Below are 23,307 nucleotides of genomic sequence, written 5' to 3'. Positions count from 1 at the left end.
ACTGCTAGAGATCGCAGGCGGCCAGGGGGTGTCTCGCCATTTCTCACTACCCGCCCACGTCAACGTTCAACGCGGTTCGGGGCTCCCTTGTTGCCTCTTGTAAGGCGTATGGTAGCACATTTTCATAGGCAGGATACACTCGCACAACACCCCGGAACGATTATTTGTTTCTTTGCTGGTAAGACGGAATTGCGCTTCGGGTGAACAAGGCTAACGAGCATAGTTTTCTGCGGTCGCTTTGTTTAACGGAGGTTGCATTATAGATGCTTTCGCACTAGAATCGCAATATCAAAAACAACTATGTAACCTAAGACAAGGTGTTTGGCACCTGAACAGATGGAGCGCAAGATTACACGGACTATAGTTTAACTCGAGGTGCTTTTGATTTTTTTTAAATAAATGTAGACATTTCTACTAGCATGAGAAACCCGTTCCGACTATTTATTTTAGCCACAGGGTGTCTCCTCGTCCTATTCCGCCTTCCCGTGGTTGGTTTTCTTTCCATCACACCTCCATGACCATGACTACGCCAAAACATTTATTATCGCTGCGTTTTATTGAACATTTCTACTGTTCGAGTTTATTAACAAAAATTAAACACTCCTTGTTGTTTGAACTATGATCTGAAGTGTTTTGAAGATCTGTTTTCCACGTGTTACTTGGAAGTTGATTATTATTTGTTATATTTTCTATCTTGTATATTAGACTGTTCGCATCTTCTTATCTAGACCATCGTCAGTGGTCAGTTTCTGAGTACAGGACACCTGCAGGTAGGATATGCCACATTAATGACAGCGGCAATCCGTTTTATTCCAACTAGCACTAATGGCCAAACATCTAAATAACAAACAGACTGTGGATGAATGTGGAATTGGATTTTACCTGCTTGACCACCACTGTGTGCACCATCCACCATATTTATGTTGTGCATATTATTGGCAATATTAGATCAATTTCCAGCTATTTTTCTTTCTTTTACTTTCACTTATTTTAACCCAGCATCCAAGATCTGATTCTGTGGCATATGGCTGTTAATGAATGAATGAATGAATGAATGAAGTAAAGTGAAAGTTAAGTGATTGTGAAACACAGCACAACGTGCGGTGCTTATAACCCATCAGTGATAGTTGTAAGGGCAGTGGTGGCCTAGCGGTTAAGGAAGTTAACCGTTTTGAGTCTCGATCCGCCAAGGTGCAAGTGAGGTGCCACTGAGCAGAGCACCGTCCCCTCACACTGCTCCCCGGGTGCCTGTCATGTCTGCCCACTGCTCACTAAGGGTGATGGTTAAAAGCAGAGGACACACTACGTTGTGTCACCGTGTGCTGTGCTTTGTATCACAATGACAATCACTTTCACCACTAGCACCTTAATGGCGACTTGGTGGTTCAGGATTCGAACCAGAAACCAACTGATTACGGGTCCACTTCCCTACCCACTAGGCCACCACTGTCCCTTCCTATGGAATATCTGCATAGTTGTACAAAAAGAACATTGGCAGTGACATCTTTGACTTAATCAGACTTGTTGCCAATCTGTGTATATAGAAAGTGTTTTAGTCCCCAGAAGTGAAATCAAGTCCTGGTTTCCTTCAGCTGTCTGTGCTGGTGGACTGTTTGCTGCACTCTGTCTCTCACCAGAGACCAGCAGACTTGCGCAAGCACCACAAAAGCAGCCAGACATTTGCTGCACTCTGTCTCTCTATAATTTTATCTAGGATTGACTCTCATACTGTAGGAACAAGGCTGTTCTTAAGTTGGTGGAAATATTAAAAACAAAAGCTAAATATTAACCGAATAAATATTTTTTTAGTCCCCCTACTCCACCCATGCAGTTATTAAATGTCTACAAACTTTGCTTGACTTCGTAATCCCCTATTATTAGGTCTAGGGCTGAAGATGGCCAACACCAACATTAGAAATATCCTTTTGTTCGTCATATGCAGCTGATCAGAATTCCTGTGTCGTCTTTGAAGTTCTTCCACTCTCAAACTCCCTGTGCTCGGCTGAACGTCTGTCATTATCTGAAGGGACATAGTTTCTGTGCAGATGTTACTGCGTAATGAATGGCTGCCCTGTTGTAGAGGTGAAGGCTTAATTCCACATTGGACCATGCACTTTCTTATTCTTACATTTATGGTGACTGCTTTTTGTTTTTGGCTGTGTCTACTTTGTGTCTACTTTGGCTGTGTCTACTTTAAATGTGTACAGTACTCTTAAATAGATTACGTTGAAAGTGTAATGCTATTATCCAGTTTTGGATAATACATTTGATTTGGATCCAATTTAAACACAGTAGCCAGGCTAGTAAATCTCACTAAAGAGAGTCCATAAAATTCAGTTCAATGTGCATTTCTGGAACTGTTCGTAAATCTCTGACATGTTTTATAGGACCCGCTGGGTAATGGATGTCAGTGTGCGTCAGATCTCCATTGCCTCTGAACCCAAGTGTGGATTCTTCCTTAAGATCGAATGGAAAAAGGATCTTGGGGCCGGATTTGTCACAGTTCTGTGTGACGGGAGCTCAGCATGGACTGGAGAAGGTAAAGGTCGTCTCCAGAGGTATTTGGTATATTTTTTGTGATTATTAAGAAACACACACATAATGTGTGCAATCATGCTGAAATGTTTATTGGTAGTCTCTGAAGACGAGGTGACCCGTGAAGCCCAGGACATGGAGATGCAGAGGGAGCGGTATGTGGATGAGCTCCAGCTCGCTCTGACAGGGGTGGGGTCGGCAGCCCAGGACTACAGCTTCCACTTGGATGGCCCTAGGTCTGGGGGCAAAATCCTCCACCTGTCTTACGAGAAGGTGCAGAAAGACATTTCGGTGAGTGACCCATCCTCTGTGTTCACCCGTTCTCACTCCCCAGCACAGCTGGTAATACCGATATTGTAGTGAAGGTGACCATCCACTTAAAATATTATTCACTAGTTTCCATTTAACCATAACCACACATTATATAATGCTATAAAGCATCCAGTGGCTCAGTGAAAGCTAATTACTAAAATGCCCTTTACATATTTTACATATATCAGACGCCTTTAACAAGAGCAACTTACAACCAGTAGTTACAGGGACAGGAGACAGTAGGGCTGCACGATGGCAAAAATGATAATCAAAATGATATTTTTTTATCAATATTGTAATCATGATTATTTATTATGTTAGGTAAAACACATTTTTATTGCGCTTTCTATTTTAAACAAAGAGTAAGTGGAAAAAACCTTTCAGATTTTTGCAATAAATCCAGCCTGTCAACATTTTCTGTCTTAAGAGATGACCAATGGCAGGTCATTATGAAAATACTTAAAATTTTTTTTATATTTAATATGAAAGATGAGCATCCTTTTGCCTGCTTATTTGGGGTAAGTCCAGCATTTTTGCTCAAATTTTGCTCAATAGTGTGATTGAATGAGTTTCGAACCTTGTCCAAATATGACAGCGGTATTGATGCATGCTGAGAGGCTTATTGCGACATCTAGTGTATATATCTAATAGCATTGCCAACTTTTTCAACCCCAAATGAGGGGCACTTTCTTGCAGGTGTGCACGCAGCCATGCGTGTCTCACTCTGTCACAATTTGCCTATGCTTTCTTTCAAGGTTGCTTATTTAAATGTAATTATTGCTGACGATCATCTTAATTTAATCGTGGCAGTGGACCGTGACTTTGTGATTCATATGGGAGTGTGTTACCCACTAGGCTGCTACTGTCCTGTGAGTGAATGCGTGTTTAGTATAGGCCCCCTTGTATTTTTCTCAGCCCGTCACTCCTGGAATGGATGCTTAAATTGAAGCTGACCCCATAAGTCAACAACATCTAACTTTCTAATCCTTTTACACACAAGTGTGCCTGCTTTCTACAGGTATCATGGCCCTTAAGGACGTCTACATCATCATACATTTAGTTTATCTTTTTTATTTTCATTAAGTCTAGAGTTAAAGCCATGGTTTTACTTACAATTTGTATTGTTTTAATTAGAAGTTGTATTATTACAAGTTGTGTTATTTCCTTTTTAATTTCTTTTGGATATTGTGTTTAGCATTTATCTATATATCATTAGAAAGTAATAAGTGACTATTTTTTAATTAGCTGTTTGGAAAATTAATATTATGATCATCACTAATGCTCTGCCACAGACTATATGAATGGAAGCCTAGTGGTCAGCAATAATGGCTCTCTGACAGCCAACCCACAAGTCATTATAATGAACCCCTCTTATGCAATTGCTGCTACTGGCATTGTGCAAGACACGTAACCCTGTTTTGTTTCGTTTGGACAGTCCCTGTAATCAGTGAATGGATGTCTAAACAAATTAATTTCGTTATTTTTGAGGGCTGTGCAATTTTTGATTCAGCAGAGTGGCCGGTCATGTTTTGCTCATAATTGGTGATGGAATGACAGTAAAGGGAGCCACAGTTGTGGCCCTTTTATTGTCAGGAAGGGTGAAAGCATTGCAGAGCTCTCACTGCTTCAGATCCATTTAAGATCGTACCACTGAGCTGGACTTTGGCGGTCCAGGATTTGAACCCACAACCTAGGCCACCTAGGCCCACAATGCCCCGTTTTCATCAGATCTTATGTCATGTCTCTGTCTGATCACACTTACTGACTTCCTGAGCTCCTTTTCCCATCCTGAGAACCGCCACATCCATGGAGTCTCTGTTCATTAATGAGAAGCCAGATGTTTTTCACTGCCACTGAAACACCATGACGTCCTGTTCTGACGTTCTGACGTCCTTCCTGCTGTTGTCCCATCTTTACTCATACAGCTGGGTCGCGTCCTGCACCTTGGGCGTGTGAGTGAACATAAAAATTAGATGTAATTAAGATATTTCCTGAAACCATTGTCAGCTGGCACAGTTAGCGCAGATTCCAGACTCTTGGAGAGTATTTTTAACTGAATACTTTGTAATTAGCTAATTAGCCAAAGCTAATGTGTTGGAGTAGAAAAAGACCTAAACTGGCCCACCAGGATGCAAGTTGGAGCTGTTAGTGCTGTTACCAGAAGTCTTTGGCCAGTAGCCTCACTTTCATCTTTTCATTGTTTCTCCTCCTCCCTCATAAAATCTGAGCTGAGTTTGCATGTTGTGCACAAAAATGGCCATTTATAGCATTGTTGACACTCGTTTCCATGTCTCTTCTCACCACCACCACCCGAAAACATGACCCCAGGTCTATCCCCTCTTTTACCTCCCCATCGCTTCACCGCAGATGTATAATGTGGTGGGTGTGGAGATACGTGCTGATTGATGCGTCCTGCCTTTCCAGAACTTCCCCGCCCTGTAAAACCAACTCTTGGCACCTTGTGCCCTCTATTAACAAGGCCAGCTTGAGTTGTTTAAGGCTGACTGGATCTTGATTATTTATGTCTGCAATCAGCATTTGCACTTTTGTGGATTGCCATTGATTCGTCCCCAGGCTGTTATTAAGGCCATGAGTATGACCGATCAATTTCAGCTTTACAATTCATACCAGTCAGTCCACCTCAGACAGAAGCAGTAGCGGAGGAGGTGATTCCAGCCCTTGTTAATGCGGCAGAGGAGAGGGGGGATATAGGCCAGGCCGACAGGCTGGTAAAGCCCCATGTTGGAAGGGTTATCTCAGCGCCAGCAGCGATGGTCGGCAGGGGGGCACTACGGTGCAGAGCGCTTGCGCTCGTACGCTTTGATCCTTACCATGTGGGTGTGTTTCCACTCCCTAACCTTTTTTCTGTACTAATTTATGCTCTAATTTACAGCCCAGCCGCATTGCCATAGTTGAAAACCTTTGTAATTAGCCTTCAACATTCTTGTATTTATTCAGTGGTTCGGTATTTGCTGTACGAACAGACTGTGTTTTATTTTTTGTGGCTTGTAAAATTCGATAAACTGGTAGTTAACAGTGTGTAGTTCTTCTATGACCATCAATATTGGTTACCGGTCCAATTTTATTTCCATTCTCTATTCCCATCTCTATCCCCAGGCACTCAGAAATCTTTCTGAAATCTAACTGATGAAGTCATACTTTTTTTTTTTTTTCTTCTTTTGCGACAAAGGGGATTTTTGCAAAATCTTTTGAAATGGCCCCATGATCCTGTGTTGAGGGTTGCCATGGTACAAATGACAGAAGTTCTCGTCAAAAATAAACATGTTTCACAAGAACCCTTTGTGGAATCTCATCCTTTTATTTTTATAGTCTTCCTGATGGTTTTCATACAATTTAGATGATATTACTTATCATGGCAATATTTATTTGTATCATTACTCTATTATTATTATAAGCTTGTTTTTGTCTGTAGTAAAAATTTGATCAGTGTGGTAAACATCTTAAGCAGCAACTGCCAACTAAGTTGACAGAGTCTGAGTTTTTAATGCTGATGACCCACCATTGATTCAAGCTGTATGTGGGTTTACGCAAATTGCTGAGGTCTGCGCTCCAAGGCAAGTGTTTCTGCTCTGCCTGTTTGACATTTCATCATGTCATCAGGGTCGGTAATGATTATGCTTGTCGCTTAGTTTGCAGAAACCCACCAGGGCAAATTCTGCACAAGCAAGTCCATCGATGATGTTTCTGTACTTTGGGGTGCATCACAACAGATAAGAAATATGGCCCTTGACCCACATAAAATTCTGCAAGGGAGGGTTTCCTTTTGAGAAAGAAATCTGCCTTCTCCAAGGAATAGCCTAAAACGTTAATTGCCTGGCATTAACAGACCTTAGGAAACCCCTGCGGTGCACAACCCTGACAAACGATCCTCTGGGTCATTTGAGGTTCCAAATTAGCAGCTACCTTCTCCACTCGAAATATTAGATGTCATGCATGTCATTAAGTGTGTAGTATAAATGTTTGCATGCTGTAGTTTACACCGAACGTGTTTATGATAGTGCTGATGGTTTTTAAGCTTTTGCAGCTGTGTTCAGCCTCAGGAGAAGCAACATGGCCTGGAACTAATGAAGTAGGTCCTGACTTCTTAATCTGTAGGTTTCTCTCTCTCTCTCTCTCTCTCTCTCTCACACACACACACACTTTCTCCTCTTTTAATACCTTTAGTGCAGTGCACAATAATAAGTAATATTGCCTACATGATCTTTGTCTTATATGGTATAACTGGCAGTGCCAGGGTTCAAAACATATGAGGTCAAACCAGAGCGTCTGTCATCGTAATTACTTCATGCACTAGATTGGTCATTAAACAAATGCCTGCGTTTTTTTTTATCTTAAAAATCCATTTGTAAACCTTGTCTGTGTGCACAGCAGGTTACAGATTTTATTTTGGTGTGTAATCTAACTGGATGGGACCTGGATGGGAGCTGAGACCTCCAAAATGTTCAGGTGTAGAAAAAGCAGGTGTTTAGCCTACTGGGGCAGCCGAGATCAGGTTTCTGTCTAAATGAAAACCATTGACATAAAGACAGAGGGTTTATTATAGCAAAGAGCTCAACCCCACCGCCACCTTTAGGAGCACACAGACGTCTGGCTTCTGAGGCTCTTTGAAATTGCAGACAGGTGATGTGTTGAGAGGAGCCAGGGAAGGTACACAGTCAGCATCCGAACGATCACCCGGTTTACCTAAAAATGTTCTTCTTTTCATAGGATGTCATGTTGTGTTGAGATGTAGAGATGGTGTGTGTGTGTTTGTATTTTCGACTGCGATGGCTCCTTGAGACACTTTGAAAGTGGTGTAATTACAATCAGACTCTATTGCTTTAAGGGGGCCTTGAGGAAACATTGCAGCCTTGTTCTTCTGACTGTAGTTGTTTAGTGCTTTGCATGTGTTGGCACCAGGCTGAGCTTTCAACAGACATGTGGGAGTGCTGCTGGCAGAGTGCGCCAGTCCTCAACCTCCCCTTCGTCTTTTAGCGTCGAAGGCACCTAAAAGAAACTGCATGTGGATGTGCTTATGCTTGAGTCATCAAGAGTCAAATGGATTCCTCCTTACCATGATTGTTTACAGGACGATATGCATGATGACTGCATGTAGGGGCAAACCATACATACAGTGGAGACCATCCCATTGCTGGACAAATGAAGAACAGTTTGCATTTGTGCAGAACGTCTGAGGGAGTTCTTCCGGGCAGTTTCTAAATATTTATTTGCTCTGCTGCAGAACCATGATTAGGCCTCGCTGTTTGTGTAGTCTTAATTTGGCCTGAGCCGAGGGACTCTAGAATCCCGGTTTCCCCAAATGCCACGGCTTCATGCTTTATATGTCCGATGTGGGAGCCGTATCGGCCCTTGTGTGCATCTTGATTGCCCTGTGCCACCTCTAGCTGCCCTCTGGGAGACGTTTTAGATTATTTACCAGCACTCATGTGGGTTGCTCCCTAAGCACAGACCACTTGATTGATAGCAGAAATCTTAATACTTTCCAGACTGTGTAAAGAAACAATGCCCTCTCTGTTGGGTGGTCTCACAGGATGTCACTGTTAGTCACTGGTAGGCATGTGGCAATATGGCACACTTCCTCTTTCCGCATGTTTAGTAGTTCCTTTTATTTCTAGAATGTGCCCTATGACCACCACATCATGACCCACAAAAAGGTTAGTCATAGAAAGAGAGAGTTAGAGTTTTTTTTTTTAACAGATTTTATGGAGGAAATGCAGTGTGAGCAGAAAAATGAATTGCATACTGTGCATAAGGTCTACATTAGAATGTGCAGAATGACTTTAAGGGCATTTTGTTTCTTCAGTTCATATTTCACAGTGCCTCGGAGTCATCGATTGCTGCGGAGTCACTGCTTGCAAATAACTTCTAACCCGCATCGTAAATGTATGAATGTCTAAACACATTCAGATGAAAATGTTGAGTACATATAGTTAATAACTATTTTACTCAGGAAGTGAACAAATAACTGGCCACCAAAGAGCGTACCGAGTTAAATGAGTCACGTCAAAAAGGGGCCTGACTCACTCTCTATTCTCAGGGCTCCCACTCTGGCACCGAGGGAGAGAAATTGTGGAATTCTAGTGTCACTGCACTGTTTAAGCCACAGACACGCTGACAGCTCCAGCGCAACGCCCTGTGTGACAGGTGGAGGGGCTTTTTGAGTCATGGTCTCAGTGGTTGCTCTCAGTTGTGGTGGAAATGTGTGTTTTGAAATGGGAGAAATTGTGAGGAGTCTCTCAGGAGTTCCAGCTGATGATAAATGGGTGGTAGTAGCCTAGTGGGTAACACCTATGAACCAAAAGACCCAGGTTCAAATTACTACCATTGTGTCCCTGAGCAAGACACCAAACCTAAGTTGCTCCAGGGGGACTGTCCCTGTAACTACTGATTGTAAGTTGTTCTGGATAAGGGTGTCTGATAAATGCAGTAAATGTAAAAGGGGCAGTGGTGGCCTAGCAGTTAAAGAAGCGGCAACGTAATCAGAAGGTTGCCGGATCGACTCCCCATCTGCCAAGGTGCCACTGAGCAAAGCACCGTCCCCACACACTGCTGTCATGGCTGCCCACTGCTCACTCAGGGTGATGGGTTAAATGCAGAGGACAAATTTCACTGTGTGCACCGTGTGCTGTGCTGCTGTGTATCACATGTGACAATCACTTCACTTTTTTTTTTTTTTTTATGATGTTTTTACCTACTCCCCATGTGGTTCAGTGCAGTGGTTTTCAGAGCTGTCCTTTACTGATGTGTCTCACACAGCTGTAAATCACCGTCCTGAACAGCATAGACTGGGTGTCCTGTTTTTGCTGAGATGTCATGCAGCCATTTCATTGATTTCTGTGTTTGTAAGGAAAAAACACAGTAGAATTTGATGCATTAGAACAGAGCAATGATTGTCTATGATCTTTACATCACATTTATCACCACATGGTTTATGTGCTGAACACATTTTGGCATTTTTCTTGTCTTGTGGTGTGTTGTAAAATAATTTTTTATTTTAAGGTACATTTTGTGTAAAGCTGTGTTGAAATACTTTTTTTTTTCACTCATTATTTGTTCTTGCTATGTAATTAGCTGAGAGATACTTTAGCAAGGTATGTGATTATGATTTTGTACATAATCCTGCTCTTTCAAGTACATGTGTGACCCAATGAAAAAACAGCTAGCAGAGAGATGCTCAAATTTAACATAAGCATCATTTGACTTTTTAATAAAACTGAATGCAAACATCTTGTGCATTACACAAAAATAATCTGTAAGTGGGGCAGTGGTGGCCTAGCGGTTAAGGAAGCGGCCCCGTAATCAGAAGGTTGCTGGTTCGAGTCCTGATCCGCCAAGGTGCCACTGAGGTGCCACTGAGCAAAAGCACCGTCCCCACACACTGCTCCCCGGGTGCCTGTCATGGCTGCCCACTGCTCACCAAGGGTGATGGTTAAAAGCAGAAGACACATTTCGTTGTGTCACCAAGTGCTGTGCTGTGTTTCACAATGACAATAACTTCACTTTCATACTGTCTCAACACTAGGACAAATTTGATTCCAAATTTGAGTCATGGCACAGTTGTTGAATTATGTATTGTGTCTTATTTTGTTATTTCTGAAAACTGAACAATGCCCCCCATCCAAACCTTTTTCCAGATTCTTTCTTCCTAAAAACATAGAGGACTCTGTCCGCAATGGTAGAGCTGGGTTTTTTCCCTATTAATAGCTATTTCCACTATTTGATTCCACTATTTAAAAATAAGCACAGCACACAGTGAAATTTGTCCTCTGCATTTAACCCATCACCCTTGGTGAGCAGTGGGCAGCCATGACAGGTGCCCGGGGAGCAGTGTGTGGGGACGGTGCTTTGCGCAGTGGCACCTCAGTGGCACCTTGGCGGATCGGGATTCGAACCGGCAACCTTCTGATTACGGGGCATCAGAACCACCAAGGCATTTTTTTCACTACCAGTTCATTTAATCATTCTCATTAGAGATTCCAGAACTTCATGTTTACAGGAAGACATTGTCTGTTACAGTAATGGAAATGTATATGCTTTGTGATATATGCTTTGATGCTCTCAAACAAACAGTGTAGACCATTAAATTGAAGCTTTAATTACCAACAGAGGTTGATCTTAGGGCCTTGTGTCTAGCTCATGTCTAAGAACTCAAGTGACTTCGTTTTCACTCTCTCAGTTCAAACTCGGAGCGGTGGAGTTGCAACCCGTGCCGGATCCCACCGAGGTCATTGGGGAGCTCATTAGTGAAGGCTTGGAGCAGAGTGCCCGTCTGCTCAGCAGTAACCGGCACCTGCAGGAGGAGAACCGGCGGCTGAGGCAGGAGCAGGAGCACATCAGTGCCGAGTAGGTTCTCACCTGCCATGTACACCTCTGCAGCTCCTCTCAGCAGAGAGTTTTCCTGCTCTGCAAACAGCCATATCCCAGTCTGTCTGCGGCAAGCTCACTTCTCATTCATGTCTTCCATCTGTGTAATTCAGGGTTACTGCTTCCACTTTCCAAGCACTGATCCCCTCCCCTCCCTCGGCTGTTTCGCGATTGAGAATGGAAGTAAAACTCAGCTGTGTCTGTATCTGGTTGCCAGGAAACACTAGACAGTGGCCTTTTTTCTCCCTAAATGTGAAACACAATGCCTCCACTCTCAGGATGTTAAGTTGGTGATGTAAAGTCATAGCGGGGGCTTCTAAAAAGTGGGGTGAAAAGGGGCTTTGTAAAGAGCCTTATTTAAAACACATGCTGCCATTAAAGGTTATTTTGTGGTTACTGAGATTTTGACATTGTTGATGTGTAAGTTGGGGGAATCCGTATGTGTACATATGTACATATGTGGGTGAAAGGCCCACATGTTTCAGTGACATCATATATGGAATTTATAAGAGGCAGCCCAAAAAATGGTGCAATTTTTTTATGGCTGTGTTTTCACTCTCTTTTTCGGACTGGGTGGTACAGTCTAGCCTGATCCTAACACTTTTTTTTTTTCCCTCATGCTGGGTACAAACGGGCACTGAAAAACACATATTAAATTATAATAAGTAAATAGTAAAAAGCCTCTTTTAAGCAAACACATCCTGGGGCTGTTATCTCAACCACCCCTTGAAACAAATGCAAACGCCGTCTCCAGACAACTTCCTGTGAGCCTGTAGGAGGGAGGTGTGCCTTTCAAACCAACTCTTTACCAGTCTGTGGATTTGGTCTAACAGGAAATGAGTGTAGTAGGGGATATATGAATATTGCTTTTTCTGTGTGGTCCATTCTCCAGCCTGTCCCCTGTGTTGACCCCTGCAGGATGGAGCGCTATGCGCAAGGTAAGGAGACTCTGGAGATGGAGCTGTACAGACGGTTTGTCTTGGTGCTGAATGAGAAGAAGGCCAAGATCCGAACTCTGCAGGAGAAAGTGAAACAGCTCGAAGATGCCCTGGAGGATGAGGTGCAAAGGTAGACCATCATTGTCTGACCTGCTTTTGCCTCAGACTGTGAGGAAAGTGAATGGCTAAGTTCATGGAACTTGGCAAATGAATGCTGAGTAAACCATTCTAAGATGAGTGTGATTCACATAATGCAATTCAGATAACACAATTACTTTTGAAATACAGCAGTGTGACTGATGTGTCATTGAGGACAGATGTTAACTGCTGAAGAAATATTGAATTGTTTATTATGAAGAAAGTACCTCATAAATATGTACTTAATTTTGAACTTTTGATAGTGTTGACATTTGCTTATTGTATTTAGCTGTATTGGAAGAAAGTACATGTTTGTAACACAGTACAGTGCCCTCAAAAAACATTTGATATCCCATTAAACCATGTAGTAAAAAGACATCCAAACCAGAGAGTCTCCTCAGAGGGGCTGGGAGTCCGGGCAAGAGCAGACACAAAGATGAGAGTGACTATGAGGCAAGCACTGAGGAGGAAGGTGAAGAAGACCACCAGCCAAAAGTGTCCCTTTTTAAAAACAAAATGCAAGGTAATGTCTGGCTCCAACACAAATCAAGGTCATGCTGACTGAGGCATGCCTAGATGTTTACTGACTAACACGTGTAGTATTTGATGTTCACACACAACACACAATAAAGAACATGGCTGGTAAACTATGCAAGGGTGTGAAAACACAACTCCAAAATTCATCTTATTAATGTAAACATATACATTAGCTCAGTTATGAGACCCTCAAATACACATACCCACCAAATCCTTTAGGCAATTCAGACAGATTAAGCAATGCTGGGCAGATTAATGGAAAGAGGGAAATGTGCCATGACTGAGCATTCCAAACAAAACATTCTAATAATATCCCCAAATAGCCATGTCATCAGTGGATGGTTAAGATTCTGTATACTTTAAAAAATATAATAAAGTCTCAACATCACGCCTGAAGACATGAACTTAATGTCTGGCTCATTGCTTGCAAACATTTCCAATGGCCCGGAAAAGAACATGAGCCTTTGCTGTAATGTGCCAACATTGGTATTTTCGGTTGTTGGTTATTAATAGACATACTTCTGCTGCCACCAAGGTTACATGCTCAACAAATATATGCATTGAAATACATTTAGAATTTATTTTTTTTTTAAATGTATGTTTTTAGAATATAAATTACATTATTCAAAAAGTGAGTGGAACAAGGACTGATTAACTTCTACTAATACTTTGGTATTAGATCATTTGTTTGGGTCAATTATTTACACACTTCTCCAATGTGAAAAGATTATTTAAAAAAAAAAAAAGCCAATGAACATTGTGCTTTCTGGGTTTCAGGGTAAACGAGATAGATGTGAGTGGAGGAAGTGGAGCATCCTGAGCTCATTAGAGCCTTTGAGCTCCTCATTACTGTCAGCCAGGCCATGCTCTGCCCAAGGCCCTCGCTGGCAGCAGCAGCAGCCTGTGCCGTCTCTGAAAAGCCTGTGACCCGCCAACTAGCAGTTCCTGTCTATCTCAAAGACCTATGACCCTTCTCCCATCCCGTGACATCCAGGGTGCCTTTGCGTAGTTAGTCCTGAGTGCTCACGTCATCTTCTGTTTTATTTCTCTCTTGGAAACTCCAGCTGTTTTCAGTTGATTTCGACATCAGATTTCTTTAGTGCATCGCTTTGGGGAGGCCAGACTGTGTCTGCCTGCGTTTGCTGTTGAGTCATTCTCTTCAAGGAGCAGGGTGGAACTGCAGAGCAGCATTGCCCTGTGCATTGCTTAGTTGTTTCCCTTTTCCCAGCGTAAGCCCCATGGAGCTACAGCCCCCTGTAAATACCTGTCAGGCATGTCAGTAAATAAAATGAATGAAAGGAGAGCCGGAAGCTGTTAGTCGGCACAACACAAGACAGAAACGTTTTATTATTTTTTGTGTGAAATACATTAGATTCCCTTCAAGTAAAGTGTATGGTTGATGTATGTGGAAAGGGTAAGTATTATGTCATGCACTGAACCAGGGACAAAACATGCAGACATTTCCACACGACTGTAAATGTGATTGAGATTAATATCCACCAGGGGACTCATGGAAACACAGTGGCTGCAGTCAGTTCAGACTGAACGCAGTGGAAGGATTCCATTTGTGACGACTGTAACTTGACCTCAGGCACTTATTGCATAATTCTGGGAGCTGAAGTTACCTGACAGAGTTACAGAGTGAACATCAGAGTCTGTGTTTATTAGTCTTATGCGTTCACTGTCAAATCACCAGGGCGGGCTGTTGGGGCATAGACAAAGCCCTCATTTACTTATGGTACTGCAGCATGACTGATGACCAGTAAGGGGGAAAATCTCACAGGTTTTGTGTTGTTTTCGTAACCAAGACAATGAGTCAGATGTTTCAGGAGTAACCAGTCAGACCAGGGTTGGTTGGAGGAGAAGTGGGCTCTCAATACAGATGATTTCTTTGTCAGACCACCATCCAGCTGAAATGATTTTGGACTAGTTCACATATACACACATTACACACATTGTGCACAATATATATCCCTCCTCAGTCCTCCCTCTCCCCTTCGCTGTGTCTTGCAATGTTATGGGTCATAGCCCATTACTCAAATCATTAACTCATGGGCTATTTCCATTCATCTGTTAAGCAGATCTTTGGGACAGGTTAAATAAACAGCAAATGCCCTGATCTTATATTTGACTAAGTCCAAGTTTTAATATGATTCAGTCCTTTCCACGCTCTACTTCCATCAGACACAGCTGAGTGCAGTCCTATAGATGACAACTTAAATGATATCACAGATGTTGCACCCTGCCGCAAGCGTCGCCATCGTCATCTTCAGCAGCTAGAATCTCAGGCCAAGAGGGCCGCTACGGAGCGGCAGCAGAAGCTCAGGTATGCTCCATCCATGCGGCACTACCAGCATACATCCCTGTACCAAGTACATTTACTGTTACATGCCAATGTACATATGAATACCCCAATCTGGATAAAAAACAAATCCATTGTACTGTGTGGTTCAAAAAATAAAACCCACAAAAACTGAGAATATGTTTCTGCAACTGTTTTATTTCCGCATTTTTGTGTCCATTTGACTGTGCATTAGTTGTTTGGAGTAAACAGTAATATTAGCTCGGAATGGTTTCTGTAACATTTATAAATTCCTACTCTTATTTTATTCAGACAATTGCAGTCTGTGCAAGTTGTTGCCATTTAATGAAAAGTATGGATAGTAATTATCAGGAGATTAGACCTGAAAATTTCTAGATCTGCTGTATTTTACCAAGACAAACAAAATAATGATTTGAGAAAAATTTTGGCAAGTGACCATTGTATAAATGGAATAATGCACTCCTTAACTGCACAACTGGATTGTTCCTTGTGGAAATTCATATCAGAGTTCAATGTTTCCCATTCAGTGGTCCAAGATTTATGTGTTCGACTATAATTGTCCGTTCTTATAAAGTCACATAGGATTTCACAGTGTTCCTACTCTATGGTGTATCACTGTGTGGACTTGCACACAGACGCACAGTATCCTCCAGGTCACAGAGCCAGTGGATCAGTTTGGTTTAGTTTTCCGAGAAGCAGTCAACCTCTGTGCAGAAATCTGCATCTGCCAGCACCTCCTCTAAGTGTGGAGTTTTTCAGTGAAACTTCACAAAGTTGTAGACCTCTCGTTAGTAATTACCATGAAAATGAGCTTCAGTCATTCTCCCCTGGTTTTGTTTTTGGGTTTATACACTATAAAACTCTACTGTTAAAAATAAAACGAACTCTTTGGCTAAAGCCATGGACCCTAAAAACAAGCCCCCCTGTTCAGCAGCAGACTCGTGATCTGTTGTATTATTTGGCTGGCTACAATTGAGAAGACAACACCAAGAATCCCATCCAAAAGCTCTAAAATAAAATCACTTCTTCCCTGTACCTCTCAGAAGCCAACTTCTGTCACTCACCATGTTGTGTAGATATGCCACTGCTAAATGTGTTTATGTGCAGATATAATATTTTCCAAGTGATGTGTTTTAAGAATCATGTGTTACCATTTGCATGAAACCATTCTTTTTGAAGGAAATCTGCTTTCATTGCCTTTTCCATGACACGAGAGCTGCCAATGTTGGGTACTGAGAAGATGTCATTTGGGGAAAATGTCATACAATCTGACCATAAAATCTTTTAATGCCACTGAATAGATCCCATTTATTCTGGCTTTCATGCATGGAAGGCATCGAAAACATTTCATCAATCCAGCCGTAAATGTTTATGGCGATACCCAAGACTTGGCTTTTTAGATGCATTGAGTCACGTATTGACACAAATGCAATGGTCCTACGCCACGCCTGAAAGCTGCCCATGGTGCACTTGCTCAGAACAATAAAACACTTAGGACACTATTTTGAAACTGGCACATGTACAGTTCTAGTTGCTCTCCTCAAGATTACATAAAACAAGAAGGAACCCCCCTTTTCATTGGTGTGTAATTATATCTGTCATCCAGAAAATGATCTGTGAACGTCCCCTATTATGATTTATTTATTTATTTTAACTTTTAAATTACTTACTGGTTCCCTTATACTGTATCTGAAGTCTCTTTTTCCAAAATTCCGCCGTGGTGCAGAATTACAGCAACTTTTAGCCAGTCCCACAATGAGATTTCCCCTGGACGCGCCCTTTTGGTCTGAGTAGCCAATGCAATGAAAGGCAAATGAGGAGGAGAGAGGCGTGACGTGTAGAGTGGCCTATAGAATTGTGTTGGCATTCACGGAAATGACGTCATCAACAATTCAGCATGAGGAGCATGGGACAACATAAGGGGTCAAAATCCAGATTCGACAGTCTGATATGCCACTCTCTGAATGCTGAATTGCAAAGCAGAATGGCCAAAGCACTCTGTATACATATCTCCATTTCTAGCCACTGCAGGATCATAAACCAGCTAGGGGAACTCATATTAAATTTTAAATAATCTCACATAGTGAAAATTTCGTAATAGGGGACATTTAATGATGTTTTAGCTTGATTACTGCTCTCAAGGACTCCAGAACTCCTTCTTTTCCCCATGTTGAATGATTTTAAATCCATGCCCATCAATATGTCACATTGTACACCCATAAAGATTGGGTTTCCTTCTTGTTTTATCTCATTGATGTAAGGTGAAAGCCCTAAAAATGTACCTTATCAAACAAAACCCAAACCCAAATCTTTTGAACCCAGTTCAAAAATAGTACCCTTAATGTATATGTTACTTATTTGTTTAAAATTGTTTGAATATTTAGATTCCCCCAAGAGAATTGAACGATTTGTAGCTATATAAAACACACTGGGAATCACACTCTATTCCATTTGTCAACACATTCTGAGCAGTGCGGTGTTCTGTACCCTCCCTGCCTCAATCCAGCTCTGTTCTCGGGCTTTGGTGGAATAAGTCCAGGTCTCCAGCCAGACTTTGACTCTGCGTCAGGTGGTGGAGAAGGAGTTTGTTTTGGCTGGGGTCTCCATCCGAGGGCTCTGCACACTTCTTGCCCTGCCTTTGCATGTTGACTACGTATTTCCATTTTGCCATAGATTTTGTGAACAATGGATTTTTTTGGTGCTCCTACATTTTAAGTTTTCAAATATGGATTCATACTTACCCTCTTAAGCAGGATTCTGTTTGATTTTGTTTTTTGCTGTTAAAGATGCATTGCTACTCTATATCAGGCCATACTTACCATAATTAAACCAAAGACATTTACCTTGGGTGGCCTTTTATGTGCAGTAAAATGATTGTTTATGAGGACAAATGCCATTAAAATCAAATGGTAGTGAATTCGCCTGATTGAATTCATTCCTTGAGCCTTCTAAAGTGACTCTTGTAAATGGTGCACTGTTCACAGCTCTTGAAGCCCATTAGAATGAGTCTCCAGTGGGTCGTTTTGGCATTGTTTAATGGCCAATTTCGCACCAGTGGGCAGCTACACTGAAGAGCTATGAAAGCCATGACAGTGACTGTACTGTTGGACATCTGGGCTGTAGCCAGTTGCGGACAGGTGAGGTGGGGTCTCCTTGTCAGGCTTGTTTTGTTTGCACCACAGCACTAGTCTTTCTCCACTTGCCAAGGGACCCAAGTATTGCCTAAATTTAAATGCTCTGGCATCTGCATCTGCTCTGACAAAGCCCATTTTTAGATTTCCAGCCAAATTAGACAAATAAACAGCTGAGATTTTTTTAGAGGGTGGTGTTTTGCTCTGACTCCAACCAGTCACAGTTTCCAAGAGCTCTTTCTTCTCGACTGTGGGTAATCAATTACTTTTTTTTGTGTGTGTGAAAGAATGGAATCATTTTTAGTATTTAATTGATGCGTTTAAAGTTTACGTCCCCAGTTCACACTGTTGTCTTTCTGTGCAGGTTATTGCGAAAGAGAAATGCTGGGAAAAGAAGGATCAGATCCTCTAAAAGAAGTCATAGAGATGCGAGTCCTGAGTGACAGAGGGCAGGCGCAGGGAGAAAATGGCAGGAGAGAAAACTTGGATGGCTCTGTGGTCTGTCTGCAGCTGGTTGTCTGAGGAACTGGCCAAGGAGGACAAGAAAGACCCTGTTAGATGCCATGACATCAGGGTGTAGACTGTTAATCTTAGTTGTTTCTTTAAAAGCCATCTATCAAGAACTCATTAGTCTCATTTTTTGTACATTGGCTGGACTGTGTTACGAGGCATTGTGTGCCTGGTGTCTCTTTAGATAAAAGCGCCATTATACATTTTTTCTGAGAAATCAGGCTCATTACAATTAGTTTATAATTTGCTGCAAGTATATATAATTAAAATCTACACAAAATAATACTTTACTTTTTACTTTAATTTATTTAGCAGACGCTTTTATCCAAAGCGACTTACAAGAGGATGAAATGATAGTAAATGAAAAGAAATTAAGCTAGTAAAGCTTAAATTTGAGAGATGACAAGTAATTATTTTTTTTTTTTACTTGCTTTTTTATTCAGATGGTATTAAATGTAAAAACTTTGTTACCATTTACAGTTAACCATGAAGCCTACGGGCACATACTGGTTCTAATTGTTAGAATCATTCAGAGTTCAGTGAAATGACTAGAGCAAGATTGACCACTACTTTTTATTTTTTTTTGTGGATAACTGTATTTGTACAGTTACACATACAGTGCATCTCTGTCTAACATGTTGTGTTATTATATCTATCCTCTTCAACAACATGCAATTCATTGATTTTAAATGATAAGTTCGAGTCACTAAATCAAGAAAAAGGCCGAGGTCAAGATTTAATTAAAGGTTTTAACTTTTTATCACATCTGTCCAAGTGCTCCCTCAAAACACACGTCCTACAGATGTCAATGAATGAATACAATCTGCAGCACTGAATACATGCAGTGTTTGAGTTTGGTTTGGCCGAATTGTAATATCCTCACGGTGTCTCTGAGAATGACTTCCAGATGTGAAGTGGAGAGCCCGTAACGAGGCCGTATGTTTACATTGATATTTACAGGCCAGCCTGTATTACCCCACGCTGTGCTGATTGTGCTTGGTAGTCATTATGGGTTTATGCACCATGGAGGCAGCAGAGGTTCCCACCGTGTGGTAGGAGGTGGAGCTCTCCTGTTCACCGCAGCGTAGCGATTCTGGCGGTTCTGCTTCTTCATACACTGTGAGAAGGTTAATAACTAAACGTAAAGAAGCATACGTTAAATACTGACCAGTTCAGTAACTGTGTAATATTGGTAATAATTTTAATTCTAATTATGCCCTAGTCGTCAAAGGGACATGAAACACATTTCCTTTTAATTTCCATTGTTCATGAGCAAGAAAGCAAATATTAAAATGTACGGATTGTAAACAATATATATATATTAGTCATAATTGCGAGGGTAGCTCTTTGTAGCTGTTTTTTTTTTTTTTTTTCATATTTGACTGTTTTTGGAACTCTTACTAGCAACGCAACAAGCAACAGAAGTCCCTGGTCCAAATGAGCCGAACCTGGTCTGAATTAGAATGACTGACATACAGCTTGTATATAAGTAAACTGGGTGGAGGATGTAATCAAGATTGGCAAGATCGTTTCACAGTTTATTCATGGATGAACCACCAGGTGCATCAGATATACTTGGAGTCCTCTTTCTCCGTTGTGTTTTCTTTTGAAAAATAACGAAGCCCTACGTTGCCCTAGATACGGCATTTCAGTGGGGGCCAGGGATATTGATTTGCAGCTTTTTGTGTATGTTTTCATAATTTCTAGAGCAGAGAACTCAGTGCCCTTGTGTGAATATTAACCTGTTCTGCAAAAAGTAGTGCTGGGCTTCCACTTTGGTAATAGTAATAGAAACTCATACATCTGTAGTTTATAACATTCCGTCTGTAGTATAGCCATGTGTAAAAAACCTAAATGAATATGGCCTTTAATCAAAGGGCATTTGTGGTATTTTTCATGCCTATTGTCAGCAGTCTTCTAACAGCCGCATAGACTGCATGCTCTGCAACTGCGTGAAGAGTATTTTATGGAAGCATTGGAGATCTTCACTGGCCTAGAATTCACACAGCCAGTCTTGTTTTATGTAGGGCTTTGCTTTGATAGATTACCTGCTCCCATATGTTTCGTTGTATGGCAGCAGACACGGGTTGGCTTAACAGGCTACATGATACTCAGCACATCCTGAAGTTTATTGGGAAACGGCACCATAAATCACCAGCACTTTCTCAGTGACCTGCTTTCCTGTTGGGCTTTCAAAGCCACTTCACTGTTCATGGCCTGAATGTAGGAATCATTGCATATACTAACTTTTTTGGTATTTGAAAAGTTTTCATTTTTGTATGAGTGAAGGTGTGCTGCATTAGCTCTGCGGAAACGTGGTCCTTTTCCCACCATGGATCTAAACTGCCCCCTAGAACGGGCTGCGCCTCATAACTGAGTAGGATGACACTGTCTGATCATGTAAAGTCAGCATTGTCTGTTATGTTTTTTATGTATTTTAGGGGGGGACCAACAAAAGCCAAGGCCGAGCCAAAAAAAGATGCCGCCCAGCATCCTGCAGTTGTTCCTAAAGCTAATCCGGAACCCGAGGACCTGTACGATGACATCTGACCTTTGAACATGAGATTGTCTCCATTATGATCGGGAGTTTTTAAGTATTCCATTTTTAGCGAGTGCAGTGGAATAAAGGGAATTGTTTCCATTATTAATTTTAACACATCCATGAACTTGTAGGACGATTTGTACTTAATGTAATTATAGTCTATTATCAGCATTTTAAGAACTTTGTGTTTTAGTGTTCATTGTTGTAATGATTTTGTTGTATTTTAACTGAGCCTAGAAATCAACACTATATGAAATAACAGCATATCATGATTAAATGTGTTTTGTAAAACATCTGGCCATAGATGAACTGTACACTAATATATTGTGCAGAACATTATTAAGAATAAATGAAAAGTGCACAGCAAGTAAATTTTAATGTTAATGTTTATGGGTGTCAATAAAAGGATTATTTGTTTAGCACTTTTTCTTAATTTACAGCTTGATTACTAAATCTCAGCTCTGCAACACACACAGATGCCACAGCAGCAATACACAGAATTGGGTTAACCGGTGGAAACGTCTGTTGAGAAAATGGATGAAGTGAGTGAACACTATTATTTTATTCCCCTAATTTTAACTAAGGTTAAAATATAACTAATAACCCAAGCTCCCATCTAACATGTAAGGACCTCGAATCAGATTCACCTAACATCAAAATAGCATGAGTGTGACATACAGGGCAAACGCTTCTGGCACCTTACGTGTAAATATGGAGGTGATGGGCGTGACTGAAACCTGGTGGGCAACAAGCTGGCCTGACCCAGAAAAGCCACAGGTTAAAAATCGCTACCCCCATGGCCTCCCATCCTGAATCGCTCCAGGGGAACTGAAGCTGTAATGCGAGTTTTTAGTCGCCGAACACTCTACGGTCGTGGCCAAAGGTTTTGAGAAAAACACAAATACTGGTTTTCACAAAGTTTGCTGCTTCTGTGTTTTAGATCTTTTTGTCAGTTGTTTCTGTGGTGTATTGAAGTGTAATTACAAGCATTTTTATCGACAATCACTTCAATTTTATGCAAAGAGTCAATATTTGTGTTTTTTCAAGACCTCTGCAATTGGCCCTGACATGCTGTCAATCAACTTCTGAGCCAAATCCTGTCTGATTGCAACCCATTCCAAAATTAGTGCTTGGATTTTGTGGGTTTTTGTTTGTCCACCCGCCTCTTGAAGATTGACCACAAGTTCTCAATTGGATTAAGGTCCAGGGAGTGTCCTGGCCATGGACCCAAAATTTCAATGTTTTGTTCCCTGAGAAATACTGCCTCTGCGCATGGTTCTCTAGCTGCACAAAAGCGCAGAAGAAATCACTGCAGCGGATTATGAAGACAGTCCAGGAAATCACTGGCTGTTCTTTACCATCTCTGGACAAACTGCACATCACTCACTCCCTCAAGAGAGCACAAAATATCATAAATATCACATCCTGATCATGACCTGTTCCAACTGCCGCAATGAGGCAAGAGATAGAGGACAAACCAGGACAAACAAGACTAAACAACAGATTTGTTGTTGCCATCAGGGCACTTAATAACTTTTAATATATTTTTCCAAAAATGTGCAATAAGGTTTCTACCTCAACCTTTTATTTTAATTTTATATTGTGTATCATATTTTGTATTATTTTTGTATTATATAAGTAGGGTGGTAGTGGCCTAGTGGGTAACACATTCGCCTATCAAATCCCACTTACTACCATTGTGTCCCTGAGCAAGACACTTAATCCTAAATTGCTCCAGGGGGGGACTGTCCCTGTAACTACTGATTGTAAGTCGCTCTGGATAAGGGCGTCTGATAAAGGCTGAAAATGTTAAATGTTAAAGTATACGTCTCCGGCTCAGGGACTGCACCTAATTTCGTTGTACTTTTTACAATAATAATAAAGATATTGGGACTCTGATTCAATCCCTGTACTTTTTGCAGAATGTCAGTCTGTCCTTGATGTTTTTCTTGGAGA

The 23,307-nt window shown here is 41.4% G+C and overlaps 1 protein-coding gene across 7 annotated transcripts; it reads left to right on the top strand.

Annotated features, from left to right (window-relative positions):
* Positions 1–14: 14 nt before the first annotated feature.
* xrcc4 (X-ray repair complementing defective repair in Chinese hamster cells 4) lies at positions 15–21,773 on the top strand. Of its 7 annotated transcripts, none has more exons than XM_028973963.1 (9): positions 15–178; positions 706–770; positions 2,388–2,539; positions 2,636–2,826; positions 11,045–11,211; positions 12,151–12,300; positions 12,677–12,831; positions 15,030–15,171; positions 21,251–21,773. In XM_028973963.1, exons 3-9 carry the CDS (start codon positions 2,401–2,403, stop codon positions 21,357–21,359), a joined length of 1,053 nt encoding a protein of 350 aa, XP_028829796.1. In that variant the 5' UTR covers positions 15–178; positions 706–770; positions 2,388–2,400; the 3' UTR covers positions 21,360–21,773. The 7 variants fall into 7 exon arrangements, with proteins under 7 accessions (XP_028829796.1, XP_028829792.1, XP_028829794.1 ...); XM_028973959.1 differs by having other exon boundaries at positions 2,388–2,558; XM_028973961.1 differs by having other exon boundaries at positions 15–375; positions 2,388–2,558.
* The last annotated feature ends 1,534 nt before the right edge of the window (positions 21,774–23,307 follow it).

This window comes from Denticeps clupeoides, chromosome 3, assembly GCF_900700375.1.
Source record: "Denticeps clupeoides chromosome 3, fDenClu1.1, whole genome shotgun sequence".
Classification (NCBI taxonomy): Eukaryota; Metazoa; Chordata; class Actinopteri; order Clupeiformes; family Denticipitidae; genus Denticeps; species Denticeps clupeoides.
The sequence above is the reverse complement of the archived record's forward strand: the minus strand, read 5'-3'. Positions and strand labels throughout refer to the sequence as shown.